This window comes from Chroicocephalus ridibundus, chromosome 32 (assembly GCF_963924245.1).
Source record: "Chroicocephalus ridibundus chromosome 32, bChrRid1.1, whole genome shotgun sequence".
In the NCBI taxonomy this organism is placed as follows: domain Eukaryota; kingdom Metazoa; phylum Chordata; class Aves; order Charadriiformes; family Laridae; genus Chroicocephalus; species Chroicocephalus ridibundus.
The window spans coordinates 24,302-49,305 of NC_086315.1; the positions used below are offsets into that span (position 1 = coordinate 24,302).

General features: G+C 63.7%; 1 protein-coding gene across 1 annotated transcript; it reads left to right on the top strand.

The window, feature by feature from the left end:
- Positions 1–4,344: 4,344 nt before the first annotated feature.
- On the top strand, positions 4,345–23,849 carry LOC134508137 (zinc finger protein 91-like). The gene is made up of 5 exons (XM_063319248.1): positions 4,345–4,407; positions 6,634–6,716; positions 9,547–9,587; positions 9,687–11,284; positions 20,893–23,849. Exons 1-5 carry the CDS (start codon positions 4,396–4,398, stop codon positions 21,688–21,690), a joined length of 2,532 nt encoding a protein of 843 aa, XP_063175318.1. The 5' UTR covers positions 4,345–4,395; the 3' UTR covers positions 21,691–23,849.
- Positions 23,850–25,004: the final 1,155 nt, after the last annotated feature.

A 25,004-nucleotide genomic window follows, 5' to 3' on the forward strand; every position in this document is an offset into this window, starting at 1 on the left:
CGGCGGCGGCGGCGGCCATCGGCGGCGTAGAGGCGGGGTGCCGCGGTAGCCCCCGGGCAAATCGGCCGCTGGCCCCCCCGCCCCCTGCACCCGCGCCGGCCCCAAGCTCAAGGGCGAAGGGGTCCCCCCCCCCCGCCGTCGAGGGGCCGGCCTCCAAGGGGCCGCCGCTGGCCCGCTTGGGCTAGGGGAATCTTCCGGCGGCTTCAAGATGGCCGACGGCGGCGTTTCCCCTTTGGAATCGTCTCTCGGGCTCGGTCGCGAGCCCGGGGCCTTGGGCTCGGTTTTGGCTTCTTCTCGTTGCCCGGGTGGCTTCGAAATTTCTCTGGGCCCCGGCCGTAGCCCGGCGCCGGCCGTCGGTGGCCTGGGCCCATCCCGGGAGCCAAAAGGCCTCGAACCGGTTGCCCGCGGCTCGTCTCGTTGCCCCGGCGGCCTCCGCTCGTCCCGTTGCCCGTCTCGTTGCCCCGATGGCCTCCGCTCGTCCCGTTGCCCGTCTCGTTGCCCCGATGGCTTCCGTTCGTCCCGTTGCCCGTCTCGTTGCCCCGGCGGCCTCCACTCGTCCCGTTGCCCGTCTCGTTGCCCCGGCGGCCTCCGCTCGTCCCGGGACCCAACCGGCCTCGACCCGCTGGCCCTCGCCTCGTCCCGCGGCCCCTCTCGTTGCCCGCTAGCCCTCGCCCCGGGGCCGCGAGCCCCGTCTTTCCCTCCCCTTCGAGCCCGTCGGCCGCCGCCGCCGCCGCCATCGATGCCGCCGATGCCGCCGCCGGCGGCTTCCTCGGGGCCGGCGAGGGCTCGGAAACGGAGGAGTCGGGCCAGGAGGAAGCGCCGCTCTTCCCGGGCTCGTAGCCACTTGGCTTCCAAACGAGCCACCTCGTCGCAGAGGGCCCCGTTCTCGAAGACCAGGGCTCGGGCCGCCCGCCGTAAGCGGCTGTACTTCAGGCGGTAGCGCTCGGCCGGGCGCGGCCCCTTCGGCATGGCGGCCCCGCCCTAATTAACGCCGTTAATTGGAAGGGGGGGGGGGGTGGCCACCGGGCCACCGAGTTGGGGGTCCGGGCTCGTGCCGGGGCTGGTGGGGGGGGGGGGGGGTTGGGGAAGGAATCGGGCGCCGTCTCGGTGGCGACGGCGGTTCTCGGCGCCCTCCCCCGGGCTTCGGCACCTGTCGAAAGGGCGAAAAGGCTCGTTAGCGCCGGCCGTCGCCCGGCGTTAATGGGGAAGGGGAGGAAGCGGCGCCGTGGGGCGCGGGGGGAGGCGGACGCCGTGGGGCGCGGGGGGGGGGACGACGCGACACGACGCGACGCAGGCCGTGGGGCGCGGCGGCGAATTGGCAACTCGGGCGCCGCGTTTCGGGGCGGGCGCCGGGCGCCGCGGCGGCGATTAACGCCGTTAATTAATGAACGCCGTGGGTCGCAATTAGCGCCGTGGGTCGCAATGAACGCCGTGGGTCGCGATGAACGCCGTGGGTCACGGCGGCAAATTCCAACCCTTGGCATGAGTTTAAGACGCACGATGACGCCGCCATCGCAATTAACGCCATTAATTAATGGACGCCGTGGGTCACAAAGAATGCCATGGGTCGCAATTAGCGCCGTGGGTCGCAATTAGCGCCGTGGGTCGCGATGAACACCGTGGGTTGCGGCGGCAAATTCCAACCCTTGGCATGAGTTTAAGACGCACGATGACGCCGCCATCGCAATTAACGCCATTAATTAATGGACGCCGTGGGTCACAAAGAACGCCATGGGTCGCAATTAGCGCCGTGGGTCGCAATGAACGCCGTGGGTCGCGGCGGCAAATTCCAACCCTTGGCATGAGTTTAAGACGCCCGATGACGCCGCCATCGCAATTAACACCATTAATTAATGGACGCCGTGGGTTGCAATGAGATCGATGGGTCGCAACGAACGCCGTGGGTCGCAACAAACGCCGTGGGTCACGACAAACGCCGTGGGTCAAGACGGCGAATCCCGACTCTTGGCATGAGTTTAAGACACGCGATGACGCCGCGACCGCAATTAACGCCATTAATTAACGAACGCCGTGGGTCGCGATGAGTTCGATGGGTGGCGATGAACGCCATGGGTCGCAACGAAGGCTATGGGTCGCAATTAGCGCCGTGGGTCGCAACGAATGCCGTGGGTCACGACTGCAAATTCCAACCCTTGGCATGAGTTTAAGACGCACGATGACGCCGCCATCACAATTAACACCATTAATTAACGAACGCCGTGGGTCGCGATGAGTTCGATGGGTGGCGATGAACGCCGTGGGTCACAACGAAGGCTGTGGGTCGCAATTAGTGCCGTGGGTCGCAACAAACGCCGTGGGTCACGACGGCGAATCCCGACTCTTGGCATGAGTTTAAGGCGCGCGATGACGCCGCGACCGCAATTAACGCCGTTAATTAATGAACGCTGTGGGTCGCAATGAATGCGATGGGTTGCAACGTACGCTGTGGGTCGCAACAAACACCGTGGGTCGCAATTAGTGCCGTGGGTCGCAACGAACGCCATGGGTCAAGACGGCGAATCCCGACTCTTGGCATGAGTTTAAGACGCGCGATGACACCGCGACCGCAATTAACACCATTAATTAACGAACGCCGTGGGTCGCGATGAGTTCGATGGGTGGCGATGAACGCCGTGGGTCGCAACGAAGGCTGTGGGTCGCAATTAGTGCCGTGGGTCGCGACGAACGCCGTGGGTCACGACGGCGAATCCCGACTCTTGGCATGAGTTTAAGACGCCCAATGACGCCGCCATCGCAATTAACACCGTTAATTAATGAACGCCGTGGGTCGCGATGAATGCGATGGGTCGCAACGAACGCCGTGGGTCGCAACGAACGCTGTGGGTCGCAATTAGTGCCGTGGGTCGCAACGAACGCCGTGGGTCAAGACGGCGAATCCCGACTCTTGGCATGAGTTTAAGACGCCCGATGACGCCGCGACCGCAATTAACGCCATTAATTAACAAACGCCGTGGGTCGCGATGAGTTCGATGGGTGGCGATGAACGCCGTGGGTCGCAACGAAGGCTATGGGTCGCAATTAGTGCCGTGGGTCGCGACGAACGCTGTGGGTCACGACGGCGAATCCCGACTCTTGGCATGAGTTTAAGACGCCCGATGACGCCGCCATCGCAATTAACACCGTTAATTAATGAACGCCGTGGGTTGCAATGAATGCGATGGGTGGCGATGAACGCCGTGGGTCGCAATGAACGCTGTGGGTCGCAATTAGCGCCACGGGTCGCGACGAACGCCATGGGTCACGACGGCGAATCCCGACTCTTGGCATGAGTTTAAGACGCGCGATGACGCCGCGACCGCAATTAACACCATTAATTAACGAACGCCGTGGGTCGCGATGAGATCGATGGGTCGCAACGAACACCGTGGGTCGCAATTAGCGCCGTGGGTCGCAACGAACGCCGTGGGTCACGACGGCAAATCCCGACTCTTGGCATGAGTTTAAGATGCCCGATGACACCGCGACCACAATTAACACCATTAATTAACGAACGCTGTGGGTCGCGATGAGTTCGATGGGTGGCGATGAACGCCGTGGGTCGCAACAAAGGCTATGGGTCGCAATTAGCGCCGTGGGTCGCAACGAACGCCGTGGGTCACGACGGCAAATCCCGACTCTTGGCATGAGTTTAAGACGCGCGATGACGCCGCGACCGCAATTAACGCCATTAATTAACGAACGCCGTGGGTCGCGATGAGATCGATGGGTCGCAACGAACACCGTGGGTCACAATTAATGCCGTGGGTCGCGACGAACGCCGTGGGTCGCGACGAACGCCGTGGGTCACGACGGCGAATCCCGACTCTTGGCATGAGTTTAAGACGCCCGATGACGCCGCCATCGCAATTAACGCCGTTAATTAACGCACGCCGTGGGTCGCGACGAACGCCGTGGGTCGCGGCCAAGGCCGTGGGTCGCGGCGGCCGCGACTCGCCCTTCACGGCCCCACGTTCCGGGCCCGCGCCGGACTTTCCTTAATTACGGCATTAATTAATCGCCACCCGCCCGAAGGCCAACGCCACCATCGCCACCGAACCCAGCGCCGTTAATTGCGGCGCTAATTAACACCCCTCCCCCCCCCCTTCCCCCCCCCTCCACCCCCCCCCCCCCGGGTCGAGGCCTCGCCCCTCCCCCCACCCCCCCCCCCCCCCCCAACCCCTCCCCCAGCCCCACTTTTGGGGTGAAATCCGGGGGGTTTGGGGGGCGCCGGGACTCACCGTCGGGGCGGGAGGAGGAGGAGGAGGAGGAGGAGGAAGGAGGGGGGGGGGAGGGGGGGGGAGGGACAGGAAGAGGAAGGGGGGGGGGGGAGGGGCGATGTGGACCCAGGCGTCCGGCCCCTCCCCCCCCCGCGTGACGTAGGCGGTGACGCCACCGATGACAATGGAGGTGAGCGGGGGGACGGGAGGGGAGCGGCAACCCCCCACCCCCCCACCCCCCCCAGCCCCATAGGGCCTATGGGGGGGGGTGGGGTGGGGGGGGGCGACGACCCCTCTATAGGGGCTGTGGGGCGGGAGCTGAGCCCCCTATAGGGGCTATGGGGGGGATATAGGGGCTATGGGGCGGGATCTGACCCCCTGTAGGGTCTATAGGGGGGATATAGGGGCTATGGGGTGGGATCTGACCCCCTATAGGGGCTATGGGGGGGATATAGGGGCTATGGGGCGGGATCTGACCCCCTATAGGGGCTATGGGGGGGATATAGGGGCTATGGGGCGGGATCTGACCCCCTATAGGGGCTATGGGGGGGCTATAGGGGCTATGGGGCGGGATCTTCCCCCCTATAGGGGCTGTGTGGGGGGATATAGGGGCTATGGGGCGGGATCTGACCCCCTATAGGGGCTATGGGGGGGATATAGGGGCTATGGGGCGGGATCTGACCCCCTATAGGGGCTATGGGGGGGATATAGGGGCTGTGGGGTGGGATCTTCCCCCCATAGGAGCTATGGGGGGGATATAGGGGCTATGGGGCGGGATCTTCCCCCCATAGGGGCTATGGGGGGGATATAGGGGCTATGGGGCGGGTTCTGCCCCCCTATAGGGGCTATGGGGGGGATATAGGGGCTATGGGGCGGGATCTTTCCCCCTATAGGGGCTATGGGGGGGATATAGGGGCTATGGGGTGGGATCTTCCCCCATAGGGGCTATAGGGGGGATATAGGGGCTATGGGGTGGGATCTTCCCCCCTATAAGGGCTATGGGGGGGATATAGGGGCTATGGGGCGGGTTCTGCCCCCTGTAGGGGCTATGGGGGGCTGTGGGGGCTATAGGGTGGCATCTGACCCCCCTATATGGGCTATGGGGCAGGATTTTCCCTCCCATAGGGGCTATAGGGGGGACATAAGGGCTATGGGGTGGGATCTTCCCCCCATAGGAGCTATAGGGGGATATAGGGGCTATGGGGCGGGTTCTGCCCCCCTATAGGGGCTATGGGGCAGGATCTTCCCCCCTATAGGGGCTATGGGGGGGTATAGGGGCTATGGGGCGGGATCTGACCCCCATAGTGGCTACAGGGGGGACACAGGGGCTATGGGGCGGGATCTTCCCCCCATAGGGGTTATAGGGGGGACACAGGGGCTATGGGGCAGGTTCTGCTCCCCCATTGGGGTTATAGGGGGGACAGAGGGGCTATGGGGCGGGATCTGACCCCCCATAGGGTCTATGGGGAGGGGTCATAGGGGCTATGGGGCAGGATCTGACCCCCCATAGGAGCTATAGGGGTGATATAGGGGCTATGGGGCGGGATCTGACCCCCTATAGGGGCTATGGGGGGGATTCAGGGGCTATGGGGCAGGATCTGACCCCCATAGGGTCTATGGGGGGGGGTCATAGGGGCTATGGGGCAGGATCTTCCCCCCTATAGGGGCTATGGGGGGGATTCAGGGGCTATGGGGCAGGATCTGACCCCCATAGGGTCTATGGGGGGGGGTCATAGGGGCTATGGGGCAGGATCTTCCCCCCTATAGGGGCTATGGGGGGGTCACAGGGGCTATGGGGCAGGATCTGACCCCCCATAGGAGCTATAGGGGTGATATAGGGGCTATGGGGCGGGATCTGACCCCCTATAGGGGCTATGGGGGGGATTCAGGGGCTATGGGGCAGGATCTGACCCCCATAGGGTCTATGGGGGGGGGTCATAGGGGCTATGGGGCAGGATCTTCCCCCCTATAGGGGCTATGGGGGGGATTCAGGGGCTATGGGGCAGGATCTGACCCCCATAGGGTCTATGGGGGGGGGTCATAGGGGCTATGGGGCAGGATCTTCCCCCCTATAGGGGCTATGGGGGGGTCATATAGGGGCTATGGGGCAGGATCTGACCCCCCATAGGAGCTATAGGGGTGATATAGGGGCTATCGGGCAGGATCTTCCCCCCTATAGGGGCTATGGGGGGGTCACAGGGGCTATGGGGCAGGATCTGACCCCCCATAGGAGCTATAGGGGTGATATAGGGGCTATGGGGCAGGATCTGACCCCCTATAGGGGCTATGGGGGGGATATAGGGGCTATGGGGCGGGATCTGACCCCCCGTAGGGTCTATGGGGGGGGGGACACGCGTGTGACACGCGCCGCCCGGTGACGCCGCGTGTCCCCTCCCCTCCCCTCCCCCCCCCCCAGGGCGAGTCCCCGTCGGCCCCCGACTTCCCGGAGGAGGGTGACAGCAACGGGCCCTTCCCGCTGGAGGAGCCCGAGGCCACCAGGTGGGGACACGGGGGGGGACACGGGGGGGGGGGGGACACGGTGGGGGGGACACGGGGGTGGTGGTGGGGGGCGGGGTGGGGGGACACACGGAGGGGACGAGGACACGGGGGCCCTTCTGCCCTGGGGGGAGCCCAGCCCTCGGGGACATCCCCGGGGCCACCACGTTGTCCCTCAAGACGGTGTCCCCACCCCCCAGCATCTCCCCCGCCCCATAACTGATGTCCCCAAGACGGTGTCCCCACCCCCCAGCATCTCCCCCGCCCCATAACTGATGTCCCCAAGACCAACGTCCCCAAGACCGATGTCCCCAAGGTGCCAACGTCTCCCTCCCCCCATGGCCAACGTCCCCAAGACCAACGTCCCCAAGACCGATGTCCCCAAGGTGCCAGCGTCTCCCTCCCCCCATGGCCAACGTCCCCAAGACCAACGTCCCCAAGACCAACGTCCCCAAGACGATGTCCCCAACATGGTGTCCCCACCCCCCAGCATCTCCCTCCCCCCATAACCAACGTCCCCAAGACGATGTCCCCAAGGTGCCAACATCTCCCTCCCCCCATGGCCAACGTCCCCAAGACCAACGTCCCCAAGACGATGTCCCCAAGACCGATGTCCCCAAGGTGCCAACATCTCCCTCCCCTCCATGGCCGATGTCCCCAAGACCAACGTCCCCAAGACCAATGTCCCCAGGATGATGTCCCCACCCCCCAGCGTCTCCCTCCCCCCATAACCAACGTCCCCAAGACCAATGTCCCCAACACCAATGTCCCCATGGCCAACGTCCCCAAGACGATGTCCCCAAGACGGTGTCCCCACCCCGAAGCATCTCCCTCACCCCATAACCAGCGTCCCCAAGACCAACGTCCCCAAGACGGTGTCCCCAACCCCCAGCATCTCCCTCCCCCCATGGCCAACGTCCCCAAGACCAACGTCCCCAAGACCAACGTCCCCACGACGACGTCCCCACCCCGCAGCGTCTCCCTCCCCCCATAACCAACGTCCCCAAGACGATGTCCCCAAGGTGCCAGCATCTCCCTCCCCCCATGGCCAACGTCCCCAAGACCAATGTCCCCAGGACGGTGTCCCCCCCCACAGCATCTCCCTCCCCCCATAACCAACGTCCCCAAGACCAACGTCCCCACGACGACGTCCCCACCCCCCAGCGCCTCCCTCCCCCCATGGCCAACGTCCCCAAGACCAACGTCCCCAACACTGATGTCCCCAAGACCATCGTCCTCAAGACCAACGTCCCCACGACGACGTCCCTGCCCCCCAGCGCGTCCCTCCCCCCATAACCAACGTCCCCAAGACGATGTCCCCAAGGTGCCAGCATCTCCCTCCCCCCATGGCCAACGTCCCCAAGACCAATGTCCCCAAGACAGTGTCCCCACCCCCCAGCATCTCCCTCCCCCCATGGCCAACGTCCCCAAGACCAACATCCCGAACACCAATGTCCCCATGGCCAACGTCCCCAAGACGATGTCCCCAAGACGGTGTCCCCACCCCGAAGCATCTCCCTCACCCCATAACCAGCGTCCCCAAGACCAACGTCCCCAAGACGGTGTCCCCAACCCCCAGCATCTCCCTCCCCCCATGGCCAACGTCCCCAAGACCAACGTCCCCAAGACCAACGTCCCCACGACGACGTCCCCACCCCGCAGCGTCTCCCTCCCCCCATAACCAACGTCCCCAAGACGATGTCCCCAAGGTGCCAGCATCTCCCTCCCCCCATGGCCAACGTCCCCAAGACCAACGTCCCCAAGACCAACGTCCCCACGACGACGTCCCCACCCCCCAGCGTCTCCCTCCCCCCATAACCAACGTCCCCAAGACGATGTCCCCAAGGTGCCAGCATCTCCCTCCCCCCATGGCCAACGTCCCCAAGACCAATGTCCCCAGGACGGTGTCCCCCCCCACAGCATCTCCCTCCCCCCATAACCAACGTCCCCAAGACCAACGTCCCCACGACGACGTCCCCACCCCCCAGCGCCTCCCTCCCCCCATGGCCAACGTCCCCAAGACCAACGTCCCCAACACTGATGTCCCCAAGACCATCGTCCTCAAGACCAACGTCCCCACGACGACGTCCCTGCCCCCCAGCGCGTCCCTCCCCCCATAACCAACGTCCCCAAGACGATGTCCCCAAGGTGCCAGCATCTCCCTCCCCCCATGGCCAACGTCCCCAAGACCAATGTCCCCAAGACAGTGTCCCCACCCCCCAGCATCTCCCTCCCCCCATGGCCAACGTCCCCAAGACCAACATCCCGAACACCAATGTCCCCATGGCCAACGTCCCCAAGACGATGTCCCCAAGACGGTGTCCCCACCCCCCAGCATCTCCCTCCCCCCATGGCCAACGTCCCCAAGACCAACGTCCCCAACACTGATGTCCCCATGGCCAACGTCCCCAAGACCAACGTCCCCAAAACAATGTCCCCAAGACGGTGTCCCCACCCCAAAGCGTCTCCCTCCCCCCATAACCAACGTCCCCAAGACCAATGTCCCCACGACGACGTCCCCACCCCCCAGCATCTCCCTCCCCCCATGGCCAACGTCCCCAAGACCAACGTCCCCAACACTGATGTCCCCAAGACCAACGTCCTCAAGACCAACGTCCCCAACACTGATGTCCCCAAGACCAATGTCCCCAAGACGGTGTCCCCCCCCCAGCGCCTCCCTCCCCCCATAACCGATGTCCTTCCCCCCGAAACCCACCTCCCACCGTCTCCCCCCCGCCCTGGGCTGGGGACGGCCCCAAGGGTGGCCACGTCCCCATGGGGTGTCACCACCCCGCGCCCCCCCCCCCACCCCCTTTTTTTTTTCCCTCCCCAGCTCCCCACCGCCGGGACCCGCCGCCGCCGCCGCGCCGCCGGGTGAGTCCTCACCATGGGCGTTGAGGGGGGTGGGGTGTGGGGTGGGGGAAACTGAGGCACGGCTTGACCTTCCCCCCCCCCCCCCGACTCCGTTTCCAGAAGAGGAAGAGGAGGAAGAGGAGGGGGGCGGGGAGGCCGCCCCCCCCCGGCCCTACCGTTGCGGCGAGTGCGGCAAAACCTTCGCCCAAAGCTCCAACCTGCTGAAACACCGGCGGGTGCACACGGGGGAACGGCCCTACCGTTGCGGCGAGTGCGGCAAAGCCTTCGGTTGGAGTTCCTCCCTCTTGGAACACCGCAAAGGCCACGCCGGCGCCAAACCCCACGCCTGCGGCGAATGCGGCAAAACCTTCAGCCGCGGTTCCACCCTCTTGGAACACCAACGTACCCACACGGGCGAAAAACCTTTCCGGTGCGGTCAATGCGGCGCCCGTTTCAGCCAGAGCTCCACGTTGGTACATCACCGGCGGACCCACACCGGCGAACGGCCTTACGGCTGCCCCGAATGCGGCCGGGCTTTCGGTCGCAAATCCACGTTGGCCACCCATCGGCGGACCCACACGGGCGAACGACCTTACGGTTGCCCCGAGTGCGGCCGGCGTTTCGCCGTCAGCTCCGATTTGGCTAAACATCGACGCGGGGCTCACGGGGGTCACCGGTGCCGGGATTGCGGCCAGCACTTCCCTCGCCCGGCGGCTTTGGCCGGCCACCGCAAGAAGCACCACGGCGAAGAAGAAGAAGAAGAAGAAACCGCCGGCGACGCCGGTGACGCCGAGGCCCAGGCCCCGGAGCGGCCTCACCGTTGCGAAGAATGCGGCCGAACCTTCCGGCACGGCGCCACTTTGCTCCTCCATCGCCAAACCCACGCCGGCGCTTTCCCTTGCCCTCTCTGCCCCGAACGTTTCGAAGGGAGCGCCCAACTGGCCCGTCACCGCCGGCGCCGTCACGGCCCGGTGACCAAACCCTACCGATGCGAAGCTTGCGGCAAAGCTTACGCTCAACCCGCCGGGCTCCGGCATCACCAACCCGAGCAACCGTTGGGTTGTCCCCACTGCGGGGCCGCTTTCCTTTGGAGTTGCCGCTTGGCCCGTCACCTCCGGGCTTGTCGTCCCCCCGTCAAACCCTACAAGTGCCCCGAATGCGGCAAAGCCTTCGGCCAAAGCTCCAAGCTCTTGCGGCACCAGGTCACCCACACCGGCGAGAAACCCTACAAGTGCCCCGAATGCGGCAAGATCTTCAGCCAAAGCTCCAACCTGGCCGAACACCGGCGGACCCACGGGGCGGGCGAGCGGCATTTCTGCCCGCTCTGCGGCAAAGGCTTCGCCTTGGGCTCCTACTTGGCCAAACACCGCTTGACCCACACCGGCGAGCGACCCTACCGCTGCACCGAATGCGGCAAAGCCTTCCGGCAAAGCTCCAACCTCATCCAACACCAACGCACCCACACGGGCGAGCGACCCTACACCTGCGGCCTCTGCGGCAAGAGCTTCTGCCAAAACTCCCACCTGGCCAAACACCGCCGCACCCACACCGGCGAACGGCCCTACCGCTGCGGGGACTGCGGCAAGAGCTTCCGGCAAAGCGCCAACCTCCTGGAACACCGGCACACCCACACCGGCGAACGACCCTACCGCTGCGCCCAGTGCGGCAAGACCTTCGGCTGGAGCTCGGCCTTCAGCAAGCACCAGCGCACCCACCTCGCCTGAGACCCACCTTCTCCCCCGTCCCGGGGCGTCTCGGCGGGGGTCAGCTCCGGCGTGGGGGGCCCCGAGGCCGTGGCTACGTCTTGGAGGACCATTCGTCGTCTTGACCCGGGTCCGTCGTGGTGCCCCAAGGCCATGGCTACGTCTTGGAGGACCATCATGGCATCCATCGTCTTGACCCAGGTCCATTATGGTGCCCCGAGTCCATGGCTACGTCTGGGAGGACCATCCATCATCCTGGTCCAGGTCCATCATGGTCCCCCGAGGACATACCTTCGTCTTGGAGGACCATCCTGGGTTCCATCATCCTGTTCCATGTCCGTCGTGGTGCCCCAAGGCCATCGCTACGTCTTGGAGAACCATCCATCGTCTTGACCCGGGTCCGTCGTGGTGCCCCAAGGCCATGGCTTCGTCTTGGAGGACCATCATGGCATCCATCGTCTTGACCCAGGTCCATTATGGTGCCCCGAGTCCATGGCTACGTCTGGGAGGACCATCCATCATCCTGGTCCAGGTCCATCATGGTCCCCCGAGGCCATACCATCATCTTGGAGGACCATCCATCATCCTGGTCCAGGTCCAGCATGGTGCCCTGAGGCCATACCTTCGTCTTGGAGGACCATCCTGGGTTCCATCATCCTGTTCCATGTCCGTCATGGTGCCCCAAGGCCATGGCTACGTCTTGGAGGACCATCCATCGTCTTGACCCGGGTCCGTCGTGGTGCCCCGAGGCCATTGCTACGTCTTGGAGGACCATCATGGCATCCATCGTCTTGACCCAGGTCCATCATGGTCCCCCGAGGCCATACCTTCGTCTTGGAGGACCATCCATCATCCTGGTCCAGGTCCATCATGGTCCCCCGAGGCCATACCTTCGTCTTGGAGGACCATCCATCGTCTTGGTCGAGGTCCATCGTGGTGCCCCAAGGCCATGGCTACGTCTGGGAGGACCATCCATCATCTTGGTCCAGGTCCATCATGGTGCCCTGAGTCCATACCTTCATCTTGGAGGACCATCCTGGGTTCCATCATCCTGGTCCAGGTCCATCATGGTGCCCTGAGTCCATGGCTACGTCTTGGAGGACCATCCTGGGTTCCATCGTCCTGGTCCAGGTCCACCATGGTGCCCTGAGTCCATGGCTTCATCTTGGAGGACCATCCATCGTCTTGGTCCAGGTCCATTGTGGTGCCCCAAGGCCATGGCTACGTCTGGGAGGACCATCCATCATCTTGGTCCAGGTCCATCATGGTGCCCTGAGTCCATGGCTACGTCTTGGAGGACCATCCATCATCTTCACCCAGGTCCATCGTGGTGCCCCGTGTCCATACGTCCATCTTGGAGGACCATCCTGGGTTCCATCGTCCTGGTCCAGGTCCATCATGGTCCCCCGAGTCCATACCTTCATCTTGGAGGACCATCCATCATCTTCACCCAGGTCCATCGTGGTGCCCCGTGTCCATACGTCCATCTTGGAGGACCATCCTGGGTTCCATCGTCCTGGGCCAGGCCCGTCGTGGTGCCCTGAGGCCACGGCTCCGTCTGGTGGCCGAGGACCACCCCGAGCTTCTCCTCCTGGCCCAGGCCCACGGCTCTGCCACGGGGACAACCTCCCTCCCCCCGCCCAGGTCCCCTCCCCCCCCATCCGCGTCCCCACCTTCCCCCTCCCCCCCCCCGGGGCCTCCCGGGATGACAATAAAGAGTAGAGAAGGGCTGCGGCTGTGGGTGCTGACTGGGGGCTACTGGGAGCACTGGGAGGGGGTTGGGGGGGCACTGGGAGGACTGGGAGGGATGTGGGGGGAACTGGGAGCACTGGGAAGGGCATTGGGCTGGCACTGGGAGCACTGGGAGGGATGTGGGGGGCCACTGGTGGGGTACTGGGAGGACTGGGAGGGATTTGGGGGGAACTGGGAGCACTGGGAGGGGGTTTGAGGTGGCACTGGGAGCACTGGGAAGGGCATTGGGGGGGCACTGGGTGGTACTGGGAGCACTGGGAGGGGGTTTGGGGGGGCAATGGGAGGACTGGGAAGGGATTTGGGGGGATACTGGGAGGACTGGGAGGGGGTTGGGGGGGCACTGGGAGGACTGGGAGGGATTTGGGGGGAACTGGGAGCACTGGGAAGGGATTTGGGGGGATACTGGGAGCACTGGGAGGGGGTTGGGGGGAACTGGGAGGACTGGGAAGGGATTTGGGGGGAACTGGGAGCACTGGGAAGGGCATTGGGGGGGCACTGGGTGGTACTGGGAGCACTGGGAGGGGGTTTGGGGGGGCACTGGGAGGACTGGGAGGGGGTTGGGGGGCACTGGGAGGACTGGGAAGGGATTTGGGGGGAACTGGGAGCACTGGGAGGGGGTTGGGGAGGCACTGGGAGCAATGGGAAGGGCATTGCGGGGGCACTGGGTGGTACTGGGAGCACTGGGAGGGGGTTTGCGGGGACACTGGGGGCACTGGGAGGGATGTGGGGGGCCACTAGTGGGGTACTGGGAGGACTGGGAGGGGGTTGGGGGGGCACTGGGAGGACTGGGAGGGATGTGGGGGGAACTGGGAGCACTGGGAAGGGCATTGGGGGGGCACTGGGAGCACTGGGAGGGATGTGGGGGGCCACTGGTGGGGTACTGGGAGGACTGGGAGGGGGTTGGCGGGGCACTGGGAGGACTGGGAGGGATTTGGGGGGAACTGGGAGGACTGGGAGGGGGTTTGAGGGGGCACTGGGAGCACTGGAAGGGGGTTGGGGGGCACTGGGTGGTACTGGGAGGACTGGGAGGGATGTGGGGGGAACTGGGAGGACTGGGAAGGGATTTGGGGGGAACTGGGAGCACTGGGAGGGGGTTGGGGAGGGCACTGGGAGCACTGGGAAGGGATTTGGGGGGAACTGGGAGCACTGGGAAAGGCATTGGGGGGGCACTGGGTGGTACTGGGAGCACTGGGAGGGGGTTTGGGGGGGCACTGGGAGCACTGGGAGGGGGTTGGGGGGAACTGGGAGCACTGGGAAGGGCATTGGGGGGGCACTGGGTGGTACTGGGAGCACTGGGAGGGGGTTGGGGGGCACTGGGAGGACTGGGAAGGGATTTGGGGGGAACTGGGAGCACTGGGAGGGGGTTGGGGAGGGCACTGGGAGCACTGGGAAGGGATTTGGGGGGAACTGGGAGCACTGGGAGGGATGTGGGGGCAACTGGGAGCACTGGGAAGGGCATTGGGGGGCACTGGGTGGTACTGGGAGGACTGGGAGGGGGTTTGGGGGGGCACTGGGAGGACTGGGAGGGATTTGGGGGGAACTGGGAGGACTGGGAGCACTGGGAGGGGGTTTGGGGGGGCACTGGGAGGACTGGGAGGGGCTTGGGGGGGCACTGGGAGGACTGGGAGGGATTTGGGGGGAACTGGGAGGACTGGGAGCACTGGGAGGGGGTTTGGGGGGGCACTGGGAGGACTGGGAGGGATTTGGGGGGAACTGGGAGCACTGGGAGGGGGTTTGCGGGGGCACTGTGGGCACTGGGAGGGATGTGGGGGGCCACTGGTGGGGTACTGGGAGGACTGGGAGGGGGTTGGGGGGCACTGGGAGGACTGGGAAGGGATTTGGGGGGATAATGGGAGCACTGGGAGGGGGTTGGGGGGGCAGTGGGAGGACTGGGAGGGATTTGGGGGGAACTGGGAGCACTGGGAAGGGCATTGGGGGGGCACTGGGTGGTACTGGGAGCACTGGGAGGGGGTTTGGGAGGGCACTGGGAGCACTGGGAGGGATGTGGGGGGCCACTGGTGGGGTACTGGGAGGACTGGGAGGGGGTTGGGGGGCACTGGGAGGACTGGGAAGGGATTTGGGGGGATAATGGGAGAACTGGGAGGGGGTTGGGGGGGCACTGGGAGGACTGGGAGGGATTTGGGGGGAACTGGGAGCACTGGGAGAGGGTTTGGGGGGCACTGGGAGCACTGGGAAGGATGTGGGGGGAACTGGGAGCACTGGGAAGGGCATTGGGGGGGCACTGGGTGGTACTGGGAGCACTGGGAAGGGGTTGGGGGGGCACTGGGAGGACTGGGAGGCATTTGGGGGGAACTGGGAGCACTGGGAGAGGGTTTGCGGGGGCACTGGGAGCACTGGGAGGGGGTTGGGGGGGCACTGGGAGGACTGGGAGGGGGTTTGGGGGGCACTGGGAGGACTGGGAGGGATTTGGGGGGAACTGGGAGCACTGGGAGGGGGTTTGCGGGGGCACTGGGAGCACTGGGAGGGGGTTTCGGGGGCACTGGAAGGACTGGGAGGGGGTTGGGGGCACTGGGAGCACTGGGAAGGGATTTGGGGGGATACTGGGAGCACTGGGAGGGGGTTGGGGGGGCACTGGGAGGACTGGGAAGGGATTTGGGGGGATACTGGGAGCACTGGGAGGGGGTTGGGGGGGCACTGGGAGCACTGGGAGGGATGTCTTGTGTTCCTGTGCGACACGCGTGTCCCTTGGTGTGTCTGCAGGGTGACACGTGTGTTCTTGGCGTGTTCCTGGGTGACACACGTGTCCCTTGGCGTGTTCCCGGTGGATTCGCATGTCCCTTGGCGTGTTCCCGGGCGACACACATGTCCCTTGGCGTGTTCCCAGGTGACACACATGTCCCTTGGCGTGTTCCCAGTGGATTCCCATGTCCCTTGGCGTGTTCCCGTCGGACACGCATGTCCCTTGGCATGTCCGCAGGGTGACATGCGTGTTCTTGGCGTGTTCCCAGGCGACACACGTGTCCCTTGACATGTTCCCGGTGGATTCCCATGTCCCTTGGCGTGTTCCCGGGTGACACACATGTCCCTTGGCGTGTTCCCGGGTGACACTCGTGTCCCTTGGTGTGTTCCCGGTGGATTCCCATGTCCCTTGGCGTGTTCCCAGGCGACACACGTGTCCCTTGGCGTGTTCCCGGTGGATTCCCATGTCCCTTGGCGTGTTCCCGTGTGACACACATGTCCCTTGGCATGTCCGCAGGGTGACACTCGTGTCCCTTGGCGTGTTCCTGGTGGATTCGTATGTCCCTTGGCGTGTTCCTGAGCGACACTCGTGTCCCTTGGCATGTTCCCAGTGGATTCGCATGTCCCTTGGCGTGTTCCCGGGTGACACTCATGTCCCTTGGCGTGTTCCCAGTGGATTCCCATGTCCCTTGGCGTGTTCCCGGGCGACACACGTGTCCGTTGGCATGTTCCCGGTGGATTCCCATGTCCCTTGGCGTGTTCCCGGGTGACACTCATGTCCCTTGGCGTGTTCCCAGTGGATTCCCATGTCCCTTGGCGTGTTCCCGGGCGACACACGTGTCCCTTGGCGTGTTCCCGGGCGACACGCGTGTCCCTTGGCGTGTCCGCAGGGTGACACGCGTGTTCTTGGCGTGTCCCCGGGAGCCTTTGCGGCAGGAAACGCCGCTCTCCCGCCACCATTGTCCGCCAGGCCCCGAACGCCGCCGCTTTTGGGGCGAAAAGCGCCGGGATTGGGCCTGTCGCGCGCCGGGGAGACGCCAGCGCCCGGGGTGAGGGTGTCGTCGTGTCCGTCCTCCCCCCCCCCCCCCCCATTTTTGGGGTGAAAAAGGGGGAAAATGGGTCAATCGCTGGGGCTGGGGGAGGGGCGGGAATTAGGTAGCGGAGGGGCGGCGTTTTGGGGGGAAAAAGGGGGAAAATGGGACTCCGGGGGGGGGAGGGGGGTGGGTGGGTGTGGATTAACTCATTGTGGGGCTTGAGTTTTGGGGTGAAAAACAGGGAAAATGGGCAAATTCTTCCGAGCGGGGGGGGGTGGGGGGGGTGGGTGTGGAATTAACTCATTGCGGGGTTTGTGTTTTGGGGTGAAAAAGGGGGAAAAAATGGGTCGGTTCCTCCCAGCTGGGGAGTGGAAAAATTAACTCGTTGCGGGGGAGTGAGTTTTGGGGGGAAAAAGGGGGAAATTGGGTCGGTTTCTCCTGCCCTGGGGGGGGGGTGGGGGGGTGGAAAATTTAACTCGTTGCGGGGTTTGTGTTTTGGGGTGAAAACCAGGGAAAATGGGTCGGTTTCTGCCAGCCGGGGGTGGGGGTGGAAAATTTAACTCATTGCAGGGCTTGAGTTTTGGGGTGAAAAAGGGGAAAAACGGGCAAATTTCTCCCAGCTCCGGGGCGGGGGGGGGGATTAACTCATTGCGGGGCTTGCGTTTTGGGGCGAAAACCAGGGAAAACGGGTCGGTTTCTCCCAGCCTGGGGGGGGGAGGGTAAATAACGGCCATGGGAGGGGGTGCGTTTTTGGGGGGAAAAGGCCTGATTTTGGTGAAGTTTTGGGAAAACGTTTGGGGTTTCGGGGGGCGTTTGGGGGCTTTTTTGGTCATTTTTTGCCCTTTTTCCCCCCGTTTTCACCCGCAGCCGATGGAGCCGGGGGAGGGGCCGCGGCCCCCCCAGGAGCGGGGTGACGGGGACGGTCCCCCGCGCCCCCCAGCAGGTGAGGAAACGGGGCAAAAACCCCCGAAAATGGGGCAAAACCCCCAGAAAAGGGGGCAAAAAACGGAAAACGTGGGGCAACCCCCCCCGAAAATGGGGCAAAAAGCCAAGAAAATGGGGTAAAAACCCAAGAAAATGGGGGGGAAACCCAGGAAAATGGGGGAAAAAACCCAGAAAGTGGGGCAAAACCCCCCCAAAATGGGGTAAAAATCTGAGAAAACGGGGCAAAAATCTGAGAAAATGGGGAAAACCACAAGAAAATGGGGAAAACCCCAAGAAAATAGTGGAAAAAAAAAACCAAAATGGGGCAAAACCCCAAGAAAATGGGGGGAAACCCCAAGAAAATGGGGGGAAACCCAGGAAAAGGGGCAAAACCTCCCAAAAATGGGGCAAAACCCAAGAAAATGGGGCAAAAATCTGAGAAAATAGGGAAAACCCCAAGAAATTGGGGAAAACCCCAAGAAAATAGTGAAAAAAACACCCCAAAATGGGGCAAAACCCCAAGAAAATGTGGGGAAAGCCCAAGAAAATGGGGCAAACCCCCTGAAAATGGGGCAAAACCAGAGAAAATGGGGGGAAACCCCCAGAAAATGGCACAAAACCACAAGAAAAAGGGTCAAAAACTCCAAGAAAATGGGGCAAAACCTGATAAAATGGGGCAAAAGCCCAAGAAAATGTGGGGAAAGCCCAAGAAAATGGGGCAAAAACCGTAGAAAATGGGGCAAAACCCCAAGGAAATGGGGCAAAAATCTGAGAAAATGGGGCCAAACCCCAAGAAAATGGGGCAAAACCCAAGAAAATGGGGCAAAACCCGAGAAAATGGGGCAAGACCCTGAGAAAATGGGGCAAACCCCCAAGAAAATGGGGCAAAACCATGAGAAAATGGGGCAAAAGCCAAGGAAACGGGGGCAAAACCCCCAAGAAAATGGGGGAAAAGCTGAGAAAATGGGGCAAAAACTCTAGAAAATGGGACAAATGTGGGCCAGGAGAAGTTCTCCTTCGAAAAATGTCCCTCGGTGGTGGCACAGTGACCCACAGGAGACGTTCTCCTCCGAGGAACGTCCCCCCATGGTATGACGATGACCCACAGGAGATGTTCTCCTCCGAGGAACGTCCCTCCATGGTGGCACAATGACCCACAGGAGATGTTCTCTTCCGAGGAACGTCCCTCCATGGTGGCACAGTGACCCACAGGAGATGTTCTTCTCCGAGGCACATCCCCCCATGGTATGACGATGACCCAGAGGAGACATTCTTTGGAGAACATCCCCCCATGGTGGCACAATGACCCACAGGAGACGTTCTCCTCTGAGGAACATCCCTCCATGGTGGCACAATGACCCACAGGAGATGTTCTTCTCCGAGGCACATCCCCCCATGGTATGACGATGACCCAGAGGAGACATTCTTTGGAGAACGTCCCCCCATGGTGGCACAATGACCCACAGGAGACGTTCTCCTCTGAGGAACATCCCTCCATGGTATGACGATGACCCACAGGAGACGTTCTTCTCTGAGGAATGTCCCCCCATGGTATGACAATGACCCACAGGAGATATTCTCCTCCGAGGAACGTCCCCCCATGGTATGATGATGACCCAGAGGAGACGTTCTTTGGAGAACGTCCCCCCATGGTGGCACAATGACCCACAGGAGACGTTCTCCTCCGAGGAACATCCCTCCATGGTGGCACAATGACCCACAGGAGACGTTCTCCTTTGAGGAACGTCCCTCCACGGTGGCACAATGACCCACAGGAGATGTTCTCTTCCGAGGAACGTCCCTCCACGGTGGCACAATGTCCCACAGGAGATGTTCTTTGGAGAACGTCCCCCCATGGTGGCACAATGACCCACAGGAGACGTTCTCCTCCGAGGAACGTCCCTCCACGGTGGCACAATGACCCACAGGAGATGTTCTCTTCCGAGGAACGTCCCTCCACGGTGGCACAGTGACCCACAGGAGATGTTCTTCTCCGAGGAACATCCTCCCCATGGTATGATGATGACCCAGAGGAGACGTTCTTTGGAGAACATCCCTCCACGGTGGCACAATGACCCACAGGAGACGTTCTCTTCCAAGGAACGTCCCTCCATGGTGGCACAGTGACCCACAGGAGATGTTCTTCTCTGAGGAACATCCCCCCATGGTATGACGATGACCCAGAGGAGACGTTCTTTGGAGAACGTCCCTCCACGGTGGCACAATGACCCACAGGAGACGTTCTCTTCCGAGGAACGTCCCTCCACGGTGGCACAGTGACCCACAGGAGATGTTCTTCTCCGAGGAACGTCCCCCCATGGTATGACGATGACCCAGAGGAGACGTTCTTTGGAGAACGTCCCCCCATGGTGGCACAATGACCCACAGGAGACGTTCTCCTTTGAGGAACGTCCCTCCATGGTGGCACAATGACCCACAGGAGATGTTCTCCTCCGAGGAACGTCCCTCCATGGTGGCACAGTGACCCACAGGAGATGTTCTTCTCTGAGGAACATCCCCCCATGGTATGACGATGACCCAGAGGAGATGTTCTTTGGAGAACGTCCCCCCATGGTGGCACAATGACCCACAGGAGACGTTCTCCTTTGAGGAACGTCCCTCCACGGTGGCACAATGACCCACAGGAGACGTTCTCCTCCGAGGAACATCCCTCCATGGTATGATGATGACCCAGAGGAGATGTTCTTTGGAGAACGTCCCCCCATGGTGGCACAATGACCCACAGGAGACGTTCTTTGGAGAACGTCCCTCCACGGTGGCACAGTGACCCACAGGAGATGTTCTCCTCCAAGGAACGTCCCCCCATGGTATGATGATGACCCACAGGAGACGTTCTTTGGAGAACGTCCCCCCATGGTGGCACAATGACCCACAGGAGACGTTCTTTGGAGAACGTCCCTCCACGGTGGCACAGTGACCCACAGGAGATGTTCTCCTCCAAGGAACGTCCCCCCATGGTATGATGATGACCCACAGGAGACGTTCTTTGGAGAACGTCCCTCCACGGTGGCACGATGACCCACAGGAGACGTTCTCCTTTGAGCACCATCCCTCGGCGGTCTCCCCGTGGCCCAGCAGCTCTTCCTCTCCCTTCCTTTAGGCGCGCCGGTGGCCGGCGGTGGCCGACGGGGCTTCCTCAACCTGCTGGGCCTGCCGGAGGGGGGCGGCGGCGGCGGCGGCGGCATCGCCGAGGGGGGCAGGAGGCCGCCCAAGCCCTACCGCTGCACCGAGTGCGGCAAGACCTTCGGCCAGAGCTCCAACCTCATCGAGCACCAGCGGACCCACACCGGGGAGAGGCCCTTCACCTGCCCCCAGTGCCAGAAGAGCTTCGGGCGCAGCTCCACCTTGGCCGAGCACCTCCGGACCCACACGGGGGAGAAACCTTACGCCTGCCCGGTTTGCTCGCGGGCCTTCAGCCGGAGTTCCACCTTGACGGAACATCGACGGACCCACACGGGCGAGACCCCTTACGCTTGCCCGGAATGCGGTAAAACCTTCGGCCGGACCTCCAATTTGGTGAAACACCTGCGGACCCACACGGGGGAGAAACCGTACGGTTGCGGGCGTTGCGGCAAGACCTTCAGCCTCAGCTCCAACCTGGTGAAGCACGAGAGGACCCACACGGGGGAGAAGCCGTTCTCCTGCGGGCAGTGCGGCAAACGCTTCAAGAAGAAGACCCACCTGGCGTCCCACCAACGCACCCACACCGGCGAGCGGCCCTACCGCTGCGGGGAGTGCGGGAAGGCTTTCGGGCAGAGCTCCACCCTCATCGAGCACCAGAGGACCCACACGGGGGAGAGACCTTTCCGTTGCGGCGCCTGCGGCAAGAGCTTCTGCGTCAGCTCCAACCTGGTCAAGCACCAACGCATCCACACCGGGGAGAAACCCTACGGCTGCGGGGCCTGCGGCAAACGCTTCCGCTACAAACCCCAGTTCACCCGGCACCTCAAGGGTCACCCCCACCACGGGGACCCGGCCTGCGGCCCGTAGGAGGGACCGCCACGCTCAGGGGATGGCCAGCGGCGTGGTGGCCCCAGCAGGAGCTAAGGAAGGAGCTTGGGAAGATGGCGCGGTGGCCACCACGCTGTGGTAGAACCTCCCGTGGGGCCTGTAGGAGGCTCGGAGCCAGACTTGGGGACACTTTGGGGACTGCCCAGGACGGGACGGGGTGGTGGCACCTCCATGGTGGGGTCCATCGTCATGGTGGCCCCAGCAGGACGTAACGAAAGAGCTTTGGAGCACGGCACGGTGGCCACCACGCTGTGGTAGAACCTCCCATGGGGCCTGTAGGAGGCTCAGAGCTGGACTTGGGGACACTTTGGGGACTCCCCAGGACAGGACGGGGTGGTGGCACCTCCATGGTGGGGTCCATCGTCATGGTGGCCCTGTTAGAACCTAACGGAAGAGCTTGGGAGCACGGCACGGTGGCCACCACGCTGTGGTAGAACCTCCCGTGGGGCCCGTAGGAGGCTCGGAGCTGGACTTGGGGACACTTTGGGGACTCATCGAGACGGGACAGGGTGGTGGCACCTCCATGGTGGGGTCCATCGTCGTGGTGGCCCCAGCAGGACGTAACGGAAGAGCTTGGGAGCACGGCACGGTGGCCACCACGCTGTGGTAGAACCTCCCGTGGGGCCTGTAGGAGGCTCGGAGCTGGACTTGGGGACACTTTGGGGACTCATCGAGACGGGACAGGGTGGTGGCACCTCCATGGTGGGGTCCATCGTCATGGTGGCCCCATCAGGACCTAACGGAAGAGCTTGGGAGCACGGCACGGTGGCCACCACGCTGTGGTAGAACCTCCCATGGGGCCCGTAGGACACTTGGAGCTGGACTTGGGGACACTTTGGGGACTCATCGAGATGGGACGGGGTGGTGGCACCTCCATGGTGGGGTCCATCGTCATGGTGGCCCCATCAGGACCTAACGAAAGAGCTTGGGACCACGGCACGGTGGCCACCACGCTCTGGTAGAACCTCCCATGGGGCCCGTAGGAGGCTCGGAGCTGGACTTGGGGACACTTTGGGGACTCATCGAGATGGGACGGGGTGGTGGCACCTCCATGGTGGGGTCCATCGTCATGGTGGCCCCATCAGGACGTAATGGAAGAGCTTGGGAGCACGGCACGGTGGCCACCACGCTGTGGTAGAACCTCCCGTGGGGCCTGTAGGAGGCTCGGAGCTGGACTTGGGGACACTTTGGGGACTGCCCAGGACGGGACGGGGTGGTGGCACCTCCATGGTGGGGTCCATCGTCGTGGTGGCCCCATCAGGACGTAACGGAAGAGCTTGGGAGCACGGCACGGTGGCCACCACGCTCTGGTAGAACCTCCCATGGGGCCCGTAGGAGGCTCGGAGATGGACTTGGGGACACTTTGGGGACTGCCCAGGACGGGACGGGGTGGTGGCACCTCCGTGGTGTGGTCCATCGTCATGGTGGCCCTCTTAGGACCTAACAGAAGAGCTTGGGAGCACGGCACGGTGGCCACCACGCCGGGGTAGAACCTCCCGTGGGGCCCGTAGGAGGTTCGGAGCTGGACTTGGGGACACTTTGGGGACTCCCCAGGACGGGACGGGGTGGTGGCACCTCCATGGTGTGGTCTATCGTCGTGGTGGCCCCATCAGGACGTAACGGAAGAGCTTGGGAGCACGGCACGGTGGCCACCACGCTGTGGTAGAACCTCCCGTGGGGCCCGTAGGAGGCTCGGAGCTGGACTTGGGGACACTTTGGGGACTCCCCAGGACAGGACGGGGTGGTGGCACCTCCATGGTGGGGTCCATCGTCGTGGTGGCCCCATCAGGACGTAACGGAAGAGCTTGGGAGCACGGCACGGTGGCCACCACGCCGTGGTAGAACCTCCCGTGGGGCCCGTAGGAGGCTCGGAGCCGGACTTGGGGACACTTTGGGGACAACCAGGACGGGACAGGGCGGTGGCACCTCCGTGCCATGGGCCATCACGCTGGCGGCCTCGTTAGGGCTTAACGAAGGCGCCTGGGGCCTGGTGGCCCGTGGCCCGGCTCGGTGGCCACCAGGCTTGAACCCCCCACCTTGGGGCCACCTTGGGGACACCTTCGGGACACCTTGGGGACACCCCCCCCCATCCCTCGTTGTGTCACCCTCGTTAGCGCAATAAAGGCTTTGGAGTGTCACCGCAGGGTGGGGTGGCATTTGGGGCGGCGGGGGGGCACTGGGAGGGACTGGGAGGAGACTGGGTGGACTGGGAGGGTTTGGGGGGGCACTGAGAGGGCACTGGGAGGGACATGAAGACACTGGGGGGGCACTGGGAGGGAGTGGGAGAGACTGGGAGGGACTGGGTGTCACTGGGAGGGGGCATGGGGGGGACTGGGGGGGCACTGGGAGGGACAGGGGGCCACTGGGTGGACTGGGAGGGTTTGGGTGGGCACTGGGAGGGCACTGGGAGGGACATGAAGACACTGGGGGGGCACTGGGAGGGACTGGGGGGGCACTGGGAGACACTGGGGGGGACTGGGGGTCACTGGGAGGGGGCATGGGGGGGACTGGGGGGGCACTGGGAGGGACGGGGGGCCACTGGGTGGACTGGGAGGGTTTGGGGGGGCACTGGGAGGGCTCTGGGAGGGACATGAAGACACTGGGGGGGCACTGGGAGGGACACTGGATGGACTGGGGGGGCACTGTGAGGGACTGGGAGGGACTGGGGGGGCACTGGGAGACACTGGGGGGGACTGGGGGTCACTGGGTGGACTGGGAGGGTTTGGGGGGGCACTGGGAGGGCACTGGGAGGGACTGGGAGGAGACTGGGTGTCACTGGGAGGGGGCACGGGGGGGACTGCGGGGGGCACTGGGAGGGACATGAAGACACTGGGGGGGCACTGGGAGGGACACTGGATGGACTGGAGGGGCACTGGGAGGGACTGGGGGGGCACTGGGAGATACTGGGGGGGACTGGGGGGGTCACTGGGAGGGGGCACTGGAGGGACTGGGGGGCCACTGGGAGGGACTGGGAGGGACTGGGGGTCACTGGGAGGGACACGAAGACACTGGGGGGGGGGACTGGGAGGGTCACTGGGAGGACTGGGGGGGCACTGGGAGGAGACTGAGGGATACTGGGAGGCACTGGGAGGGAACCGGGAGGGAACTGGGGGGCACTGGGAGACACTGGGAGGGAACTGGGGGGCACTGGGTGACAATGGGGGGGTCGTGGGGACACCAGGGGACACTGGGAGGGAACTGGGGGACGCTGGGGGGTTCTGGGGTGCACTGGGAGGGAACTGGGGGCGCACCGGGGCTTACTGGGAGCACTGGGAGCACCGGGAGCGCAGGGG